This window comes from Arabidopsis lyrata, assembly GCF_000004255.2.
Source record: "Arabidopsis lyrata subsp. lyrata unplaced genomic scaffold ARALYscaffold_3, whole genome shotgun sequence".
Lineage (NCBI taxonomy): Eukaryota > Viridiplantae > Streptophyta > Magnoliopsida > Brassicales > Brassicaceae > Arabidopsis > Arabidopsis lyrata.
In genome coordinates this window covers 2,102,853-2,120,830 of record NW_003302553.1, presented here as the reverse complement: position 1 = coordinate 2,120,830, position 17,978 = coordinate 2,102,853, and the positions used below count along the sequence as shown (strand labels likewise).

At 38.1% G+C, this 17,978-nt stretch overlaps 8 protein-coding genes across 9 annotated transcripts; 4 read left to right on the top strand and 4 right to left on the bottom strand.

Moving 5' to 3' along the window:
- Window positions 1-98: 98 nt before the first annotated feature.
- LOC9320585 (probable pectinesterase/pectinesterase inhibitor 21) lies at window positions 99-2,628 on the top strand. The gene is made up of 2 exons (XM_021030218.1): window positions 99-1,309; window positions 1,400-2,628. Exons 1-2 carry the CDS (start codon window positions 301-303, stop codon window positions 2,404-2,406), a joined length of 2,016 nt encoding a protein of 671 aa, XP_020885877.1. The 5' UTR covers window positions 99-300; the 3' UTR covers window positions 2,407-2,628.
- A 1,128-nt stretch (window positions 2,629-3,756) lies between these two features.
- On the top strand, window positions 3,757-5,267 carry LOC9318495 (epoxide hydrolase A). The gene is made up of 3 exons (XM_002884472.2): window positions 3,757-4,398; window positions 4,567-4,817; window positions 4,885-5,267. The coding sequence occupies exons 1-3, from the start codon at window positions 3,922-3,924 to the stop codon at window positions 5,150-5,152; spliced, it is 996 nt and encodes a 331-aa protein (XP_002884518.1). The 5' UTR covers window positions 3,757-3,921; the 3' UTR covers window positions 5,153-5,267.
- A 569-nt stretch (window positions 5,268-5,836) lies between these two features.
- On the bottom strand, window positions 5,837-7,491 carry LOC9320584 (60S ribosomal protein L18-2). The gene is made up of 5 exons (XM_002882381.2): window positions 7,325-7,491; window positions 6,943-7,032; window positions 6,699-6,827; window positions 6,280-6,462; window positions 5,837-6,195 (listed from the first exon to the last, which is right to left on the bottom strand). The coding sequence occupies exons 1-5, from the start codon at window positions 7,325-7,327 to the stop codon at window positions 6,037-6,039; spliced, it is 564 nt and encodes a 187-aa protein (XP_002882427.1). The 5' UTR covers window positions 7,328-7,491; the 3' UTR covers window positions 5,837-6,036.
- A 1,281-nt stretch (window positions 7,492-8,772) lies between these two features.
- On the top strand, window positions 8,773-11,189 carry LOC9318494 (serine/threonine-protein phosphatase PP1 isozyme 9). The gene is made up of 4 exons (XM_002884471.2): window positions 8,773-9,350; window positions 9,705-10,264; window positions 10,401-10,580; window positions 10,762-11,189. Exons 1-4 carry the CDS (start codon window positions 9,161-9,163, stop codon window positions 10,783-10,785), a joined length of 954 nt encoding a protein of 317 aa, XP_002884517.1. The 5' UTR covers window positions 8,773-9,160; the 3' UTR covers window positions 10,786-11,189.
- Window positions 11,190-11,256: 67 nt separating this feature from the next.
- LOC9320583 lies at window positions 11,257-12,848 on the bottom strand. Its single transcript, XM_002882380.2, has 4 exons — window positions 12,683-12,848; window positions 11,935-12,296; window positions 11,543-11,844; window positions 11,257-11,448 (listed from the first exon to the last, which is right to left on the bottom strand). Exons 1-4 carry the CDS (start codon window positions 12,750-12,752, stop codon window positions 11,367-11,369), a joined length of 816 nt encoding a protein of 271 aa, XP_002882426.1. The 5' UTR covers window positions 12,753-12,848; the 3' UTR covers window positions 11,257-11,366.
- Window positions 12,849-13,089: 241 nt separating this feature from the next.
- On the top strand, window positions 13,090-14,460 carry LOC9318493. 2 transcript variants are annotated; one of them, XR_002333323.1, is made up of 3 exons: window positions 13,090-13,192; window positions 13,839-14,025; window positions 14,122-14,460. XR_002333323.1 is itself a non-coding variant. In XM_002884470.2 (2 exons), exons 1-2 carry the CDS (start codon window positions 13,897-13,899, stop codon window positions 14,215-14,217), a joined length of 225 nt encoding a protein of 74 aa, XP_002884516.1. In that variant the 5' UTR covers window positions 13,839-13,896; the 3' UTR covers window positions 14,218-14,460. The 2 variants fall into 2 exon arrangements, 1 of the variants encoding a protein (XP_002884516.1); XM_002884470.2 differs by lacking the exon at window positions 13,090-13,192.
- A 698-nt stretch (window positions 14,461-15,158) lies between these two features.
- Window positions 15,159-16,447, bottom strand: LOC9318492 (60S ribosomal protein L22-2). Its single transcript, XM_002882379.2, has 3 exons — window positions 16,341-16,447; window positions 15,717-15,961; window positions 15,159-15,537 (listed from the first exon to the last, which is right to left on the bottom strand). Exons 2-3 carry the CDS (start codon window positions 15,944-15,946, stop codon window positions 15,393-15,395), a joined length of 375 nt encoding a protein of 124 aa, XP_002882425.1. The 5' UTR covers window positions 15,947-15,961; window positions 16,341-16,447; the 3' UTR covers window positions 15,159-15,392.
- Window positions 16,448-16,628: 181 nt separating this feature from the next.
- Window positions 16,629-17,967, bottom strand: LOC9318491. The gene is made up of 3 exons (XM_002882378.2): window positions 17,800-17,967; window positions 17,397-17,487; window positions 16,629-16,994 (listed from the first exon to the last, which is right to left on the bottom strand). The coding sequence occupies exons 1-3, from the start codon at window positions 17,867-17,869 to the stop codon at window positions 16,862-16,864; spliced, it is 294 nt and encodes a 97-aa protein (XP_002882424.1). The 5' UTR covers window positions 17,870-17,967; the 3' UTR covers window positions 16,629-16,861.
- Window positions 17,968-17,978: the final 11 nt, after the last annotated feature.

The window sequence follows — 17,978 nt, the reverse complement described above, 5'->3', positions numbered from 1 at the left end:
AGCCGGATTTCCCGCCAAGCCTTAGAATACAGAGCAACCAAAATAACGAACTCTTAATTTGTCATAACCGTTATAAATAAGCTATCTCAACAATTATGAAAAAAATACACACTCCTAAGGAGGCTACGTAACCTTCGACGGAGGAGTCCATAAAACTCACATTTTCATTTTCTCAAAAGAACAACGAACAGCTCTAATATTTTTTACAATAATTCTTCAGAGCTGTTCAAGTTCAACAACAATTTGATTTAGAGAAGACAAAACAAATATTAATCATTGTAACGAAAAACACAAACAATTATGTCGTACGGATACGACGATGAAGCCAAGAGGAAGAGGAGGTATGTTGTTATCACCATCTCCTCTGTTCTTCTGATCTCGATGGTAGTCGCGGTTACCGTTGGTGTCAGCCTCAATAAGAATGACGGTGACTCCGAAGGTAAAGGAGAGATAACAGCTTCCGTCAAGGCCGTGAAGGATGTTTGTGCACCAACTGATTACAGAAAGACTTGTGAAGACACTCTGATTAAGAACGGGAAGAACACAACCGACCCGATGGAGTTGGTTAAGACTGCGTTTAGTGTTACGATGAAGCAGATCACGGACGCAGCTAAGAAGTCGCAGACGATGATGGAGCTTCAGAAGGATCCAAGGACAAGGATGGCGCTTGATCAGTGCAAGGAGCTTATGGATTACGCGTTGGGTGAGCTAAGTAACTCTTTCGAGGAGCTTGGAAAATTTGAGTTCCACTTGCTCGACGAAGCTCTGATCAATCTGAGGATTTGGCTCAGCGCGGCAATCAGCCACGAGGAGACTTGTCTTGAAGGGTTTCAAGGAACGCAAGGGAATGCAGGAGAGACAATGAAAAAAGCGTTGAAGACCGCAATCGAGTTGACCCACAACGGGCTAGCGATCATCAGCGAAATGTCGAATTTTGTTGGCCAAATGCAGATTCCAGGGCTGAACAGCCGCCGACTTTTGGCCGAAGGATTCCCTTCGTGGTTAGACCAGCGTGGGCGTAAACTCCTGCAAGCTGCTGCCGCATATTCCGATGTGAAGCCTGATATTGTGGTTGCCCAGGACGGGAGCGGTCAATACACGACGATCAATGAAGCGTTGCAGTTTGTCCCCAAGAAGAAGAACACAACTTTCGTGGTTCACATTAAGGCTGGACTATACAAGGAGTATGTTCAGGTGAACAAGAGCATGACGCATCTTGTGTTCATCGGTGATGGTCCCGACAAAACCATCATTTCCGGAAATAAGAATTACAAGGATGGTATCACCACCTACCGTACCGCCACTGTCGGTACGATATATATTTTGACGATTTTTTTCTCGTTAGCTTACAAAGTTTTAGAAGTCATATATGTAAAATGTTCCCTAAATTTTTATGCAGCCATTGTTGGAAACTACTTCATTGCCAAGAACATCGGGTTTGAAAACACCGCTGGGGCAATAAAACATCAAGCGGTTGCGCTTAGAGTTCAATCGGATGAGTCGATATTTTTCAATTGTAGATTCGATGGCTACCAAGACACGCTCTACACTCACTCCCACCGTCAGTTCTTCCGTGATTGTACCATTTCAGGCACAATTGATTTCCTTTTTGGAGATGCAGCTGCTGTATTCCAAAACTGTACTTTGTTGGTGAGGAAGCCACTCCCTAACCAAGCATGCCCGATCACAGCCCACGGTCGTAAAGACCCAAGGGAAGTTACCGGATTTGTGTTCCAAGGATGCACCATTGCCGGTGAACCAGATTACTTGGCAGTCAAGGAAACCAGCAAAGCCTATCTTGGTAGGCCATGGAAGGAATATTCAAGGACTATCATCATGAACACTTTCATCCCAGATTTTGTTCAGCCACAAGGATGGCAACCATGGCTCGGTGATTTCGGCCTCAAGACATTATTTTACTCTGAGGTCCAAAACACCGGACCGGGATCCGCCCTTGCAAACCGGGTTACATGGGCTGGAATCAAGACACTGAGCGACGAAGATATCCTCAAGTTCACACCGGCTCAGTACATCCAAGGTGATACTTGGGTTCCAGGCAAAGGTGTTCCGTACACTCCAGGCCTTTTGGCTGGGAACCCGGCCGCTGCGACCACCACCCCGAGCGGCTCAGCTGCTCCAGGTTTCTCCACCTTCACGGATACAAGTGGCGCTGACTCGATTGCTCCAGCAGCTTCCCCGGAAAGTTCACTTGCTCCGGAAAGTTCGATTAAGATAGCTTCATCGGAAACGGCTTCCCCAGAAAGTTCGATTAAGGTGGCTTCAACGGAGACGGCTTCCCCAGAAAGTTCAATTAAGGTGGCTTCAACGGAGACTGCTTCCCCGGAAAGTTCAATCAAGGTGGCTTCAACGGAGAGCTCTGTTTCGATGGTTTCAATGTCTACCTAAAAAATTGATTAAGATGCCATATAATGTGTTTTTTTTCTTACTCTAATTCAAGAAAACCTGAAAGAAAACAAAAATTGCACAACCTTGAGGACTTCAGGATTATTGGTCTTCCAAATTGTTGGGATTAATGTTTTAGATTTGTAAACTCATGTTTAATATTGCAGTATATTAAAAATGTTGTTTATAAATCTATTTATAATTAACTAGTGCATCTTGTAAACTCATTATGTAGAGATTAGTTCATTGCTATGCGCGAGCTGTTCCAATGAATTTCATGTGTCATCTACTAACAATTTCCAATACGAAATTAATATTCGTATATCCAGTTATCACACAACCCTCAATATATTTTTGAATGGGGACAAGCTTATGAAAAGAAAAAGTTGGAAGGTTATAATACACATTAATAGAAAATAAAGCCATGCTTACCTGAAAAAAAGAAGAAGAAGCAGAAATAGTGAAAGGAAGTAAAAGAAAGTAGTTACGAATACACATTAATAGAAAATAAAGCCATGCTTACCTGAAAAAAAGAAGAAGAAGCAGAAATAGTGAAAGGAAGTAAAAGAAAGTAGTTACAAATACACATTAATAGAAAATAAAGCCATGCTTACCTGAAAAAAAAGAAGAAGAAGCAGAAATAGTGAAAGGAAGTAAAAGAAAGTAGACACATTAATAGAAAATAAAGCCATGCTTACCTGAAAAAAAAGAAGAAGAAGCAGAAATAGTGAAAGGTAGTAAAAGAAAGTAGTTACAACTAACCTCATTTACTTCTCTGCATTCACTTCAGCTCCACCCTCTCATCTTATTCTATATGACTATATGTCCATTGGAAAAGTTAGAGATTCTTTTACCCTTTGCATATGTACTTCCAAATCCGTTGCTTTTAAGTTTTAAATTTCTTAGAACAAGTTGATCAGAAAGAAGTCAATGAACCAAAATTTTATTTGGATTCCCTATTTTCTTTTTAACTCTAATAAAATTTAATTATCTGAAAGATCTAGATGTATACTATAGTAGTAGTGTATTGTTTGTTATCATAAAAATTGAGGCAGTAAAAGAAAGGTAGCTTCCCAATGCATATATGCATGCACACAATAGCAACTACTCACTAGTCTGCATTTACTTCCTTTCACCTCCAAATGGTTACTCGTCTTCACCAATTGGGAAAGACTCTTCTTTTGAGAAGCTCAACATTATACATATACATCCATCTTTTTATTTAGTTTTGCAAAATAAATAAAAGCAGCGTTATTATTGTCTTTTAAATACTGTGTTTGATTTATTATTTTTTTAGCTGGTTTTCCGTCAATTTTCCACCAACTTATGTTACCATTTAAAACTAGTATTAATTCATGCCATCTAAAAAGATAGGTAAGAATTTCCTCTGTCCAGGCAAACAGAAGTAATTTCCCTTTGGATTCTCTATTTATATCACTACCAAATTGACTCCATCAAACATCTTACAAAATAAAAAGACATTCATATATCCAACAAAAAAGAAAAAAAAACAGAGAAATGGAAGGAATTGATCATAGAATGGTGAGTGTCAATGGCATAACAATGCACATTGCCGAGAAAGGTCCCAAAGAAGGACCTGTGGTGCTTCTCCTCCATGGATTCCCAGATCTCTGGTACACGTGGCGTCACCAGATTTGTGGGTTATCATCTCTAGGTTACCGCGCTGTAGCTCCAGACCTCCGAGGTTACGGAGACTCTGATTCACCGGAGTCTTTCTCCGAGTACACGTGTCTTAACGTCGTTGGGGACCTCGTAGCTCTTCTGGACAGTGTTGCTGGAGATCAAGAGAAGGTGTTTCTGGTCGGTCATGATTGGGGAGCCATTATTGGATGGTTCCTCTGTTTGTTTCGACCTGAGAAGATTAAGGGCTTTGTGTGTTTGAGTGTGCCGTATAGATCAAGAAACCCTTTAGTCAAGCCAGTTCAAGGGTTTAAGGCTGTGTTTGGAGATGATTACTACATTTGTAGATTTCAGGTTTTACATTTTGATCTTTCATTATTTTATTCTTTTATCAACCGTCTATACTACTAATAAAGTAACATCGACCCGTAATCTATAACCAATTCAATGAAACCATGCAATTGACATTGTTTGGTTGTGTCCAATTGAGTTTCAATCTGTTTGAACAATGTGAATTTGCAGGAACCGGGGAAGACTGAAGCAGAGATTGCGAGTGCAGATCCAAGAATATTTCTGAGGAACCTCTTCACAGGGAGGTCACTCGGTCCGCCGATTTTACCTAAGGATAATCCCTTTGGAGAAAACCCTAACCCTAATAGCGAAAACATTGAATTGCCTGAATGGTTTTCTAAGAAAGATCTTGATTTCTACGTCTCCAAATTCGAGAAGACAGGATTTACCGGTGGATTGAACTACTACAGAGCCATGGATCTGTAAGTTCTTAATATATGAATGCGTACTTTAGGATTTGTGTTAATTTGTTATTGATTAATATATTAGAAATTGGGAGCTCACTACACCATGGACCGGAGCTAAGGTTCAAGTTCCAGTGAAGTTCATGACCGGTGACTTCGACATGGTTTACACCACACCAGGGATGAAAGAGTATATTCACGGTGGTGGGTTTTCAGCAGATGTTCCAACTCTTCAAGAGATAGTGGTGATTGAAGATGCTGGTCACTTCGTTAACCAAGAGAAACCTCAAGAGGTCACTGCTCACATCAATGACTTCTTCACCAAGCTTCAGGACAACAACAAAAGCTTTTAGTTAAAGAGTTCTCTTTTGGTTTTGTTATGCTGTCTCTCAAAACAAGTTGGTTCTTGCATGTGTTGTTTCGACAAGATTATGAATAAGATCTGGCATTATGAAGCTTAATTGAGTATATGAACACACTGAATCTTGTAGCGACTGATGGAGAACCGATTAGATTGCAGTCTGACTAATTTAGTAAGTCTAAAAGATTCGAATTTAATATATATACATAACACAAATTTCTCCAAAAGACATCAATTTTTTTTCCTAACTTACCGAAAAAGAAACAAAAAACAAGAATAAATACAAACCATTCGCGGCTACTCATTTCTCATTCAAATTATTTTTGATTTTGACATGTAACTACACTTTTTCAGACATCACCGGAAAAGTTGCCAGAGCCATGAGTCAAAATTTAAGTTCCAACAAAACCACGATCTAAGGGATGAGATGTTGTCTGGTCTAGGGGAAAGTGTTTTTGGTCCTATCAGTGACAATGCAGCAAGGATGTTGTCTCTTCGAAAATCCTAAATTTGGATCAGTTTATCCTCTTACATTTAAGACATACCGTGGTTAGATTAAAAATGCAACCCAAGAACCAGAAATAACGAATGAAATTATAAAACAATGACAGAAAGAAAGTTCTTGGTGATGTAGCAAACCCTATCAAATAATTTGGTTTCTTGTGATGCCTGAGACTATAAACGAAAGATTATGAATACGTTTAACATAGTAAAGCTCAAAGTGTAACAACGACACGATGAATCCAGTAAAAACGAGCTTAGAAACATGTCTGAAAAGCAAAGAAAAAGCAGAGTTCTCTAACAAAAACCCGATTACACAAGCAACCAAGAAGCGACAATACTCCAAAATCAAGTCCAATGGCAGCAACAACTTTCTTAAACCTTGAATCCCCGACTCTTCCTCCTTCCTCTGGCCTTCTCGAACTTCCTTCCCTTGCCCCGCACATATGGCTTGGAGTGACTGTGTGGCACACCAGGAGCAGGTCCGAAATGCTTCACTGCTTCACGTGAATTCTTAGGTCCTCTAAGAAGAACCTATATCACAAGAACACACAACCATCAGTTTACGTAATTTAATCATCACAGAGTTGAGAATAGCAGTTTGGTTAAGAGAAATACCGTGTTCTGGCCCAATGGAGCTCTGAGAGCGAGCTGGTCAAAGGTTAAGCATTCACCTCCAGCTTTCTCAATGCGAGCCCTTGCTCTCTCTGTGAATCTCAGGGCAGTCACTTTCATTGCTGGAATCTCGTGTACCCTCAAATCATCAGTAACAGTTCCAACCAAGACAGCAATCTTATCTTCCTATAAAATCAGAACACGAAGCACATTCAAAACTCATAGCATAGACAACATAGAGAATCTGGATCAATCACTGAACACCTCCATGTTACAGACTAAGTTGATTAACAGTACAACTTGCGTTTACACAAATTGGAAACTGGATATAAAGAAATGTAACCGATTTATCATGACATAAGACCAAGTCTAATTTCAACAAAAAGATAAAGCAGATCGAGAGGGTTTCAGCGAAATGGAACCTTGCCAGTCATGAACTCCACAAGCCTAGATAGAGAAAGAGGAGCTTTGTTGACTTTGCTCATGAAAAGCCTCTTCAATATCACAGCATTGAACTTGCTCTGAGTTCTCCTTACCAGAAACCGGTAAAGCTGCAAAATTTCACAAACAAAAGTTTAAATCTCGTGAATTCGACACTCAAATAGAAAAAACCTCGTCAATTGGAACAAAAGGAAAAAGACCAAGATTAATGTTTAAATTTCTGACCTTGACAGTAAGCTTGAGGTAGACATCATCAGACTTTGGAGCTGTCCTTTTGGTCTTCTTGCTCTTACCTCCGGCGATCAGATCAATACCCTGCAAGCAAACACACGACCAATCAATCTCAGAATCAACCATGAAAGCAACATTCAATCTCAAAAAAAAAAAACGAAGAGAGAGAGATAGATTGTTCACACTCAAACCCGGGACTCAAAATCAAATGTCACAAGATTATATAATCCAAATTCCAAATCCACTATCCAACTATAAAAATGATAGGAATCACCCAAAATCTCTAAACTTCAGTATCAAACTAACAACAGTAAAAACTTGTAGAAGAGAGGCAGAGAGAAATGAAGATTGAGAGACAGAGGAAGCGAGAATTTACCATTGTCGTCCGGCGTTGTGGTGCTGGAACCGCCGACCTTGTACATAAAGAGGATACTAAAATACTGATTCTAGGGTTTTTATACCACCAACTCTATTTTAGGGTTTTCTTACTTCCTCCGCTATATGGGCTTATTTATTTTCTTCCTTCACGAATGGGCCTAAAATATAAGCCCAAAGTTAAGTTTATACTTAAATTCTGTAAATGTGGAGGCCTATTTATTTTCTTCCTCTTTTCTTTTTCTGTTTTTTTTACCATCATGAAAGAAAGCCTTTCTAGTTTCTCTAATCTATTATGTCAATCTGATGGAGTTTCTTACAAACCTTTTGTAGTATGTTAGACTATTGCAAGATTAGTTATATAGATAAATAACTTAATTATTTATGCATGCCGGTCTTCATAGAAAAAAAAAAAAACTCTTTATATTGCTTAGAAAACGAATGAACCACATGCATTAGGTGTTGTATACTTGTTATGATATAATTATAAACTAATATATAGGTAGTTACGCGCAATAATAATTTATTAGACATATTATTGTCACAAAAAAGTGTTATGAATCATAAGCAAATTAACGTTCAAATAAGTTAAATCTTTGGTCGCCAAAAAAGAAAAAGGAGGTAACAATATTTGTAACTAATCATCACTGGTTGTTTATATAATTAATAATTATATCATGGTGGAACATAACGTGATGGGAACCCATTTACGAATTCAAGTATTACCCTCACACGTACAAATGGAGTAGCTTACATATATATAACCATAAAAACGAACTTTTCAAAAGACGCGGTTTCTCGCCCGACAACAAATTTACCTGAATAAATTATTTAAATACTGTAAAGGAATTTTTGTGCAAAAAGGAGACTAATTTATTTTGACCAGTTCCAATAAGAATCATCCACGTCTCTTTCTTTTAGGCTGGATCTTCTTCCATCACCGTCCGTCTCCGTCCACTACCCATAATTCTTGCCTTCGAAGGTTTCACTAATCACTTCTTGTTCGTTTTTTATTTTTGTTTTTCTATTTTGAGATTTGACAACTTCCCTTTTAATCATGTTTTTAGTTCTTTTGGACAATACAAAATCATTTGCAGTAATTTTTGCTTCCAACCATTTTTTTGGTAGTTCATTGGATCCATTTTTACATCATGTACTATTGTAGTAGCTAGGCTATTGTTACAATTCCAAACAATTTCAGAAATTGCTAAATAGTAAATACAATAATCTAATAAATAAGATTAGTTTTTCATATTCTTTGTTATCTCATGATTATCAATTCTGTAACCTTTTATTACCCTATAATTTTTTTTTTTTTGGAAATAAAACTTGTGCAATAGTTAAAACTCAACTTGTTCTATTTTCTAATCCTAATTATGCCTAATTTACATTATTTGACCGACATCATTCTCTTGATGTAATCAACAGCCATTTTAAAACAGAGTTGATCATAATATAATTTCCAAAAATTTCTGGCAGGAAAAGAGAGAGAAGAGAAGGAGCTATTATCTGCACCATCTGTTTCTCTTAAATAAATAAATTTATAATTTGGATTTGTTATTATTTTCTAATCTTACCCATTTGATCCACTTTCCTCCTCCTCTGAGTTTTTAAGATTGCTTCTGGTTTTTCCTTGCCCCTTTGTTTGACCTCTCTTTTCTTTCTCCCCCCTTTGTCTTTCCCGCATTTTCTCGGGAAAATCCAAGGGAAAAAACTTACAAAGTTTGTGAATTTCTGATTGTTTCGTTATTTAATCCTTTACCCATTGTTTCTCGCCTGATTTGGCGCAAACCCTTTTGGATATTGGTGAAAAAAAGTTGGGATCAGAGGAAGAGTGATGACGACTATGGAAGGGATGATGGAGATGGGTGTGTTGGATGATATTATTAGGAGATTGTTGGAAGGTAAAGGAGGGAAACAGGTTCAGCTTTCGGAGATCGAGATCCGTCAACTTTGCGTTAACGCCAGACAAATCTTCCTTTCTCAGCCTAATCTTCTCGAGCTTCATGCCCCCATTCGCATCTGTGGTCTCTCTCCCTCTTTCTCTCGTCATGATGATGTTGAAAATATGTTTGTGGCTTTTTGGTTTTGATGATTTGGGTTTGAGTCGTATTGCACGATTGGGGATAAAAAGATTACTAATTTTGCATGTAAGATGAAATTGGGGGCATAATTGTGTTGGTCTAGTTCCTCTTTCTTTAATGTCGAAACGTGTGTTTGAAGATTCTAAGCATCTGGGTAATTTGGTTTCCTATGCATATGAAACTCTAAAAAGTTTTGATTTTGATGGACTTATGTTAAGTTTTTTGCATTATGTTTCTAAATCTGTTGATGCTTTGTTTTATGAGGTACTAATGGTTTCCGTTTTGATCTCTAATCAGGTGATATCCATGGACAGTACCAAGATCTTCTGAGGCTATTTGAATACGGAGGCTATCCTCCTTCAGCTAACTATCTCTTCCTCGGTGATTACGTTGATAGAGGCAAGCAAAGTCTCGAAACAATATGTTTACTCTTGGCTTACAAAATCCGGTACCCATCCAAGATATTTCTCTTGAGAGGAAACCATGAAGACGCTAAGATCAACAGGATTTACGGGTTCTATGACGAATGCAAACGGAGATTCAATGTACGGCTTTGGAAGATATTCACCGATTGCTTCAACTGTTTGCCGGTAGCTGCTCTCATTGACGAGAAGATTCTATGTATGCATGGTGGGTTGTCACCGGAATTGGAAAACTTGAGGCAGATTCGAGAGATCCAAAGGCCTACGGAGATTCCAGACAATGGTCTTCTTTGTGATCTACTTTGGTCTGATCCTGATCAAAAGAATGAAGGTTGGACTGATAGCGATCGAGGTATCTCCTGCACGTTTGGAGCCGATGTAGTCGCTGACTTTTTGGATAAGAATGATCTCGATCTCATTTGCCGAGGCCATCAGGTAAACAGACTTTCCCTAGAGATCAAATTTAGAACCGATTCTGCGATTTTGCGTTCTTTAGAAATGCTCAACATTAGTTGAGATACCTTTATGAGAACCTCTCAAGATACTGACTTGCGAGGGACTGAGTTTGCAGGTAGTGGAAGATGGGTACGAGTTTTTCGCAAAACGGAGATTAGTCACGATATTTTCAGCTCCAAACTATGGTGGGGAGTTTGACAATGCCGGTGCATTATTGAGTGTGGATCAATCTCTCGTTTGCTCCTTTGAGATTCTGAAACCGGCTCCAGCTTCTAGCAGCAATCCTCTCAAGAAGGTTCGTTTCCACCAAAGACTTTCAAAAGACCAAGTAGTCCTTCTTTTGATAATACAATTGGTTAGCTCGGAAAAACCAAAATCTGAATCCATCAGGGCCAAGCCTTTTGGACTTGATGAGTCATGAAATGTTTTGTTCTTTTGGCAACTTCACGTCATAATGTTTCTCTCTTTTTGATCAGGTACCGAAAATGGGGAAGTCTTGAAACTTAATAAAGCTTATTCCCTTGAGAGATTTGGTTTCACAAGCTCAAGCTAGGCTCTGTGCATTTCTTCAGATGTAGGCAAACTGCAATGGAGAAGAGAACCTCAAAGGCTACTTTACTTAGTCATTAAAGAAGAAGCATCTGTAGAAAAAACAAAAGAGAGAGAAAACAAAAGTTGTTATCCAAACATTCTGTGTATAGTTGCAGAAACATCTCTTTTCTGCTTCTCTAGATTTCATCTCCTTTTGGTCTGTTTTCTTTTATTTGGTTTTTTTTTTTTACGCCGTAGTTTAACTTAGAGTGCATCTCCTCTTTTACTCTTTTTTTTTTTCTTTCCTTGTATCATCAAATTGCCACATTTCTTAATCTTTGCCATATTGAATTGACTTATGGTTTGGCTCTTACTTTTGTGAATCATCTGCACAGTAAAAACAGTTTGATTTTTAATTGTTGCGTCTGCAATCCTCCCCAGGTCTAACACCCAAATATAGCAATGAAATATCAGACTCAATATTCTTACAAAACTTTTTTATAGGTTTGAATGCTATATGCTAAAGAACTCAAAAAGGGATCATCTTATTTTAGGCATTCCCATTCATGTTCCCCATCAATCTTCTCGCATCCCTCTCAATCATAGCTTGTATCTCTTGCTGATAACGCCGCCTGAGTTATGAAATTCCAAAGCAAGATTTAAGCATCAATCGGTCAAAAAGAAACTGAAGGATGAGAGGGAAAGAGAAAGAGAGAGATGCAAAACCTGTTAAAGACCGTTGTTCCTATTAGAAAAAGTGTTACTACCCAAGAAATCTGTTGAACCAGTGTCATCTCTCTAACCAGTTTCTGAAGATCTTGAAACCACGCAAAAGTCTCAGTCTTTATGAATGATTCCACCACTGGCTCTAAACTTGATTTGCTTCCGTAACAAGGCTCTTCTGTAAGATCACCAGCTGTTTGAACAGTGAAACCCAGTGCATAGCAGAAAGCTGTGCCACTAGACTCCCATTTAGAAGCTTTCCCGCAGATGATAGTACCTTCGCTTGCTCCACACGGGACTATAACCTGACACATAACAAGAACAAGCACTCTCTCAAACTTGTGAATTCTCAAGAGTTTTCTACCTCAGGAATTCACAAACAGTACCGCTCTTACCTGATTACTGGCATTTCTACGAAAGTAAGCATCTGAGCAAGCTTCAAAGACTCTGTCGCAAAACGAAGCACAAATGCGAAGAGGTTCTGACTGAATCCCAACATCTGGCTGATAGATTGAACATTCCAACAGCTCAAACAAATCCAAGCAATCTTTAGTAGCTTCTCCATAAGTAGCCAGATTTTCGAGAGCTAATGAAGCAGAGTGCATAGTTGAAGCAGAGCAACAAGTCTTCCCATGGAACACGTTACACAGGTTAAGATCTTTAAATTCAAGAGAAGAAGGCATAGGAGTTTCGTATGGCAGAAATCTTCCTCCTTTAGAAATGCATACTCTCGTCTCATCTGAGTTAAATGATTCACCTGAAATGCATACAAAGCTCAATTTCATCAACACATTGTAGAAGCTTCTCTTGTAAAGTTTGATTCTTTTCAAGATAGTTGAACGCATGAAACAGAGAGAACAAGTCGTGTCATTGCAATAATTTCGATCTTTCTAGTTGTCAAACGCAAGGAAGAACATCTCGTAACTCAATTTCAAACAGGTTCTTCTATGCATCAGAAGGAACCGAGAGGAAGAAAGATCAAAACTTTTGAAAAGAACTTCATCGCACAACTCAATTTCAAGATTCCATGTATCGGAGCGCATCAAGATGATCCAAAAGATTCGAAAAGATTGAAACTTGAAGTGAAAATTTGGAACTCATTTGCGAAAACTGAAACGAAGAGCCCAAGTATTTGATACTGACCGCACGAAGAGGAGATCAAGAGACGAAGCAAGAAAACGAGAAACACCAACTTCGTTAAATTTCTTCCCATCTTTCTGAATATGATCTCTACGAGTTCAAGAAAGTTTTAGAATCCCCAACTTCTTCGGAATTGCTTAATTTTGCTTCTTCTTAAAACTGATTCTCCCTCTCTTAGTCTCTTGCCGAGTTTTTATAGTAGTAGCACAGACTTTGGTTTAAATCACAAGACGATGCTCCAATCCGGTTTACTGCTCAATTTCGGTATAATTATTTGGTTTCTAGATTTTTCGGTCTGTCTATGAAATTCACGAACCAAATAATAGCTGCATACCAACCCAAAATCTAAGGAAAGCAATTGTTTCCGTAAACAACCTTTTGTCTGGTTGTCTGTTTTGAAGAACATTAGGGGTAATTTAGTAGTTTAGTAATTGCAAACGTTTTAAGCGAGCAGAGGATCCCCAAAGCCAAACAAATTCTCTTCCGCCGCCGCCGCCGCCGCTAGTTTCGTCGGTGAGTTTCTGATTCTCCCGTTTCTTAATCTCTGATCTTTCGTTGTTTGAATCTCATTTTCTCCACCTGGGTCTATGTCTCTGCTGAGTAAACTTGCTTCATTTCTGCGTTTTTGGACTCTTTTTTGTTGTCTTGTCTCGATCCCCATTACTGTATATGATCGCATACTTCATCTGTGTTTTGCTGGGTTTCTTGAGCTAATTTTATCTCTAGTTCCTTCGATTTATATGTGATGGCGGGATTTCTCAGGATATATAGTAAGGAAATTGGAGAGTTTCTAGCAATGATTCCAATGTTGTGTGCTCAATGGAGAAATTATTGGAGAATCTCTGAGAAAGTTGACATTGATTAGCCAATTGCTATAGTTGGTTAGGATCTTTCACTTTGAGAATCTCTGAAAATTATAGACTTTGGATATATGTATGTGTTTTGTGTTCTCAAGTTGTTGTTTATCAGTTAAGTGTTTATGAGCTGAATATTTTTAGAGAGCTTATCTTTCACTTGAGTATCAAAGCCTATCTAGTTCATTGGTTCTTAGCTAATTATTAGTCTTTCTGAATCATTGTTTTACTTTTTGTGTTAATTGGTTTTGAAGTCTACGTTTGATTCTATCTTTATTCTAGAGAGCTTACATGTTTCTTTTTAGGACAAGCGCATAAATATAGACGCAGAAAACTCAAGCTGAAACCCCGCCAAAACCGGCCATGTCTCCATGTCGAAAGAAGACAAAGGATGATGCCAATTTCCTTGAAGACGTCAAGGATCACATTGATGAATTCATGAGTGCTTCCATGGATGATCACAAGAATTGTTTCAACAAGACCATAAAAAAGGTTTATTTTCTTCATTATTTCCTAAAAAATATCAGATCTTGATCGCTGAGCCACTACTTGTGAATTTGCTAATAGTAAGTTATTATGCTTTTTCAGATGTTTGGGTTATCAAAGGCTGTTGCGGAGAAGCAGCAAACTGAGGCTAAAGGAGTCGAGAGTTATTTGCCACTTCAGACAACAGTCTCGGACTAGAGAAACTGATAGAGAATCAAGCTAACAGGATCTTGGTTCGGTTTACTTTTGGCTGGTTTTTCGTTTACCATTGTTTAGGGTTTATGCCCATTTATTACAGTAAATAAATTAAAGATGACAGTTAGTTATTGGTGGATAACTAATCAAAACATAACATGTCTTTTACTTTGTTTTGTTATTGGTGATTGTTAACCCATGCTTGTCTTCGTCTTCAACTAAATTGATCTCTTCTTCTGTCAAGTATTTCAGAATTTGCTCTTTCACGGATTCCTTAGGTCTAAGAAGCCGTGATTGACCTCTGACGTCGCTCTTAGTGAGTGTTTTCCTGATATCCCATATATCTGGATCTCTGAGGACAGTTAGTTCTGTTGATACATTATTTGCAATCTCTATGCCTAACTCTTCCCTTGACATGTTTCTCAAATGTGCGAGATTAACTTCAGAACCTATGGAGAGTTAGTGCTGTTTATACATTATTTGCATCCTTTATGCCTCTCTTTCCCCTTAAGATGTTTCTCAAGTGTGCGAGATTAACTTCAGAATCTATGGAGAGAGTTAATTCTGTTGATATTGAGATGTTTCTCAATGTCTGAGACTAACTTCTCTTTCGTTTCTTGGGGCGTTGGAGGAGTATCTTCAGTGTTCATTATCATTCCTTCCTTTCTTATATAACAAGACACCATATATGCCAAAAGGTCATAGGGAATGTTACTCTCTAGAAATTGTTTATATAGGCAGAGATACGAACTTCACAAATCACAATCCTAATGTGTGTCGAAGTTGGACATATTTACAACAAATTTTCCCAATTTGTGAAGGAAAATAGATTCTTATCGAAATAATCCAGCAAAAATATTTTAAATAGAAAGATTCTTAGATTCACATTCGAGAAACCTCCACAAATATGCACATCTACCAAAAAATATTTCCAACATTAGTTCTTTAATCCTCAACATTAGTTAAATTCATCATTACCAAACTTTTTAAAACGATTATCTGAAAAAGATCCATATGGGCTCTTAAAGTAAGATAACCAACGAGAGTTAACTTCAACAAAACTAAATAACATCTGACAAAAAAAAGGGCAAAGACAAATTGTATTGAGTACCGAGTAGAAACCAAAAAACAGAAACATGGAATAGAGTATAGTTCTAAACCAAACTGGTTTCTGAGGTTTAGTCTTCCTCCTCTCCCTCGTTCTCAGCAATGTTGAAGTACCTCAACTCATAGAGGTTACGGTCCTTGTTTGCTGCAATCACTCTAAGCCAATCCCTCACATTGTGCTTCTTGAGGTACTTCTTTGTCAAGTACTTCAAATACCTGAAAACACACATAAAAGACAATAGTAAACAAACCATTGCACTTGAGATTGCTTAGCAACCAAACAATACTCATTGCTGCTTGTGTTAGACACTGTTAAATAAGTTTAGTTCCAACAATCACTTTCTATCGTATCCTAAGACTAGACGAGCAAAGATCAACAAGTTCATTTGTTATACCTCTTGGAGAATTGGCCATCTGAAGTAACAGTGATCTTGCTCTTCTCACGGGTGATTGTGACAGAATCACCGAGTGCACCAGCTTTGCCACCGACCTTGATCCTCTCCTGAAGAAACTTCTCAAGGGAAGCAATCTCCATGATCTTGTCATCAACAGGTTTCGAACAATCAATGGTGAAGGAAACTCCCTTCTTCTTTCCCTTGGCAACAGCTGCAATTCCTCGACTCATTTTTCCAAGCCTTCTCTGTAAAAACCAAAATCAATCCATAAGAATGTGTTTATAGATCATTGACAAATGTAAAAGGCACACACAAAGAATCCTATCTGTTCTACAAACATTATACGCCAACTTCACACTACTATGACTAACTCAAAACCTGGAAAATGGTAAGTGAGATCTGTATCGCAGATGACAATCGATACTACTTAGATTCGAATGTCAATCTAACATAGTCAATTACACTCTAAATAGATGAAATAAAATGAAGCTAAACCAAGAGGAAATGAAACTGAAAATTCGTTTCTTCTCATTCCATCTTCACATCTCGTTAGACAAGTCTATTGAATCTATATCAGAAATTGAAAAGCGTTTCATGGAAGAGAGATAGTAGCGCAGCGAGTACCTTGAACAAACCCTAGAAGGTGAAACTCTCTGAAGAGACGAGCGGCGTCTTTTTGCTCTGAGGAGAATAAAGCAAAGGGCTAGGGTTTTTGCGCATTTAAAGTGGTCTTGCAACCCTAATTTATACTTTTATAAATAACCCCAAGATCCCCAAAGTTTTGTCAAATCTCCAAATAACCCCAACTATTTATAAATTGCATTGGCTCCCACAATTTGTGAGATAAGTGAGATTTATTCTTGTATTCCACCAACATACAATATGCTAGTTGTTCAATTTAATCATGATGGATTTGTTTTCAGTACGTTATCTTAGAAATCCGTATTTTGTGTGCAATCTGCAACACTAAGATTACAACACATAGCAATCCTTTGAAAGTATGAAAAGAATGATATAATAAGCAAATTTGTTTTTATCAATACATGAAAATTTCGCTGAAAAAATTCTATCTAGCTACGCATCCTGTAGTAGTAGTACCAAACAGAAAATGCAGTAACCACCATTGCAGGTTAGAGGTTCAGAGTTTAGTCTTTGTGAGACAAATTTTCCGGCGGCAGAAATTTGGGATAGCGGTTGGTAGCTTCAGTTTTGTGGTCGTAATACTCCACAACCGCTGCTCCAGCCAAAGCAGCTAAAGTCAGCGCCTGAGCATGCAACCTAAGAAGAAACTCAGTGAGAAATGTGTTCGGTAGGAAGAACGACAAAAAAAATGCTGTGAAAAAGTATAAAGAACAGACATCGGTTTTAATGCTTTGCTAATTGAGTCAGTTGGGAAATCCGTGGTTCATACATGAACCATAACCAAAAGTCATGCTTCTTCAAGATAGAGATTCACATCTGAGCTGGGTGCAGCTACCCGATAACAACTATAGCTTCGAGGCAAGAACAGAGAAATGTACATGCTTTTGAGACATAGAGATGATGATGCTCTATATTGGCTTAACTAAATGTCTAAGGAAAATGTTTCGAAATGCAAAAGAGACTCAATACTTTACAATCAAATCAATAAACAAAAACAAAAGGAAAAGTTTTAAAAATCCTTTAGATTGGAAAATTCACCTGGCGTGGATGATCTTGACACTGGTTTTCATGGCAGGTTGGGACCAGTTATAGGCGATAGAACCGGTAATACCACTGAGCCATAAACAACCTATGCAACGGTCAAATTAAAACAATACAGATTCAGAGTTGGCATATAGAAATATCAAAACACCAAAAGTAGATGGATATGCATTCTATTTTATCTTTGCATGTCACAGAACATTAAGAATTGAGGACCAAAAATGTCGAATCAAGAGGACATCCAAGACAGGAACAGAAACCGTAACATGCTAATCAATTCTACTAAATGACATATCCACAAGGGACCGGCGAAATCTAAGATCCATGATCACAATAACCAACAGGATAAAACGACTCAGAGAGAAAAGGAATGTTGAGAAGAAGAAAGAAGGATAATTACCGACGGTACGAAGCTTGTGATCGGAGACCCATTTTCTGATCTCTTCAAATTTGGTCTTTGATTCCGCCATTGTTTGGTAAAATTTGGAGGGCCCGAAAGAAAAATCAAAACTTGAAAGAAAAAATAGAGCCTTTCGCCGCGGTCATATATAAACGACTATAGGTTGAGAAACATCGGTG

What these genes read in the sequence shown, in the direction of transcription:
- LOC9318494 (XM_002884471.2), top strand. Translation starts at nt 9,161, where the DNA reads ATGACGACTATGGAAGGGATGATGGAGATGGGTGTGTTGGATGATATT. An exon ending in TGCCCCCATTCGCATCTGTG is followed by an intron (nt 9,351 to 9,704) that starts GTCTCTCTCCCT and finishes ATCTCTAATCAG; the next exon opens with GTGATATCCATGGACAGTAC. An exon ending in GCAGCAATCCTCTCAAGAAG is followed by an intron (nt 10,581 to 10,761) that starts GTTCGTTTCCAC and finishes CTTTTTGATCAG; the next exon opens with GTACCGAAAATGGGGAAGTC.
- LOC9318491 (XM_002882378.2), bottom strand. Translation starts at nt 17,869, where the DNA reads ATGGCGGAATCAAAGACCAAATTTGAAGAGATCAGAAAATGGGTCTCC. An exon ending in TCACAAGCTTCGTACCGTCG is followed by an intron (nt 17,488 to 17,799) that starts GTAATTATCCTT and finishes ACCGTTGCATAG; the next exon opens with GTTGTTTATGGCTCAGTGGT. An exon ending in GTCAAGATCATCCACGCCAG is followed by an intron (nt 16,995 to 17,396) that starts GTGAATTTTCCA and finishes GTTTCTTCTTAG; the next exon opens with GTTGCATGCTCAGGCGCTGA.
- LOC9318493 (XM_002884470.2), top strand. Translation starts at nt 13,897, where the DNA reads ATGTCTCCATGTCGAAAGAAGACAAAGGATGATGCCAATTTCCTTGAA. An exon ending in TCAACAAGACCATAAAAAAG is followed by an intron (nt 14,026 to 14,121) that starts GTTTATTTTCTT and finishes ATGCTTTTTCAG; the next exon opens with ATGTTTGGGTTATCAAAGGC.
- LOC9320583 (XM_002882380.2), bottom strand. Translation starts at nt 12,752, where the DNA reads ATGGGAAGAAATTTAACGAAGTTGGTGTTTCTCGTTTTCTTGCTTCGT. An exon ending in GTAGAAATGCCAGTAATCAG is followed by an intron (nt 11,845 to 11,934) that starts GTAAGAGCGGTA and finishes GTTATGTGTCAG; the next exon opens with GTTATAGTCCCGTGTGGAGC. An exon ending in GGAACAACGGTCTTTAACAG is followed by an intron (nt 11,449 to 11,542) that starts GTTTTGCATCTC and finishes TTCATAACTCAG; the next exon opens with GCGGCGTTATCAGCAAGAGA.
- LOC9318495 (XM_002884472.2), top strand. Translation starts at nt 3,922, where the DNA reads ATGGAAGGAATTGATCATAGAATGGTGAGTGTCAATGGCATAACAATG. An exon ending in ACTACATTTGTAGATTTCAG is followed by an intron (nt 4,399 to 4,566) that starts GTTTTACATTTT and finishes GTGAATTTGCAG; the next exon opens with GAACCGGGGAAGACTGAAGC. An exon ending in TACTACAGAGCCATGGATCT is followed by an intron (nt 4,818 to 4,884) that starts GTAAGTTCTTAA and finishes TTAATATATTAG; the next exon opens with AAATTGGGAGCTCACTACAC.
- LOC9320585 (XM_021030218.1), top strand. Translation starts at nt 301, where the DNA reads ATGTCGTACGGATACGACGATGAAGCCAAGAGGAAGAGGAGGTATGTT. An exon ending in CTACCGTACCGCCACTGTCG is followed by an intron (nt 1,310 to 1,399) that starts GTACGATATATA and finishes ATTTTTATGCAG; the next exon opens with CCATTGTTGGAAACTACTTC.
- LOC9320584 (XM_002882381.2), bottom strand. An exon ending in ACCTCAAGCTTACTGTCAAG is followed by an intron (nt 6,828 to 6,942) that starts GTCAGAAATTTA and finishes GAAATTTTGCAG; the next exon opens with CTTTACCGGTTTCTGGTAAG. An exon ending in CTCCATTGGGCCAGAACACG is followed by an intron (nt 6,196 to 6,279) that starts GTATTTCTCTTA and finishes CTTGTGATATAG; the next exon opens with GTTCTTCTTAGAGGACCTAA.
- LOC9318492 (XM_002882379.2), bottom strand. Translation starts at nt 15,946, where the DNA reads ATGAGTCGAGGAATTGCAGCTGTTGCCAAGGGAAAGAAGAAGGGAGTT. An exon ending in GATGGCCAATTCTCCAAGAG is followed by an intron (nt 15,538 to 15,716) that starts GTATAACAAATG and finishes GTGTGTTTTCAG; the next exon opens with GTATTTGAAGTACTTGACAA.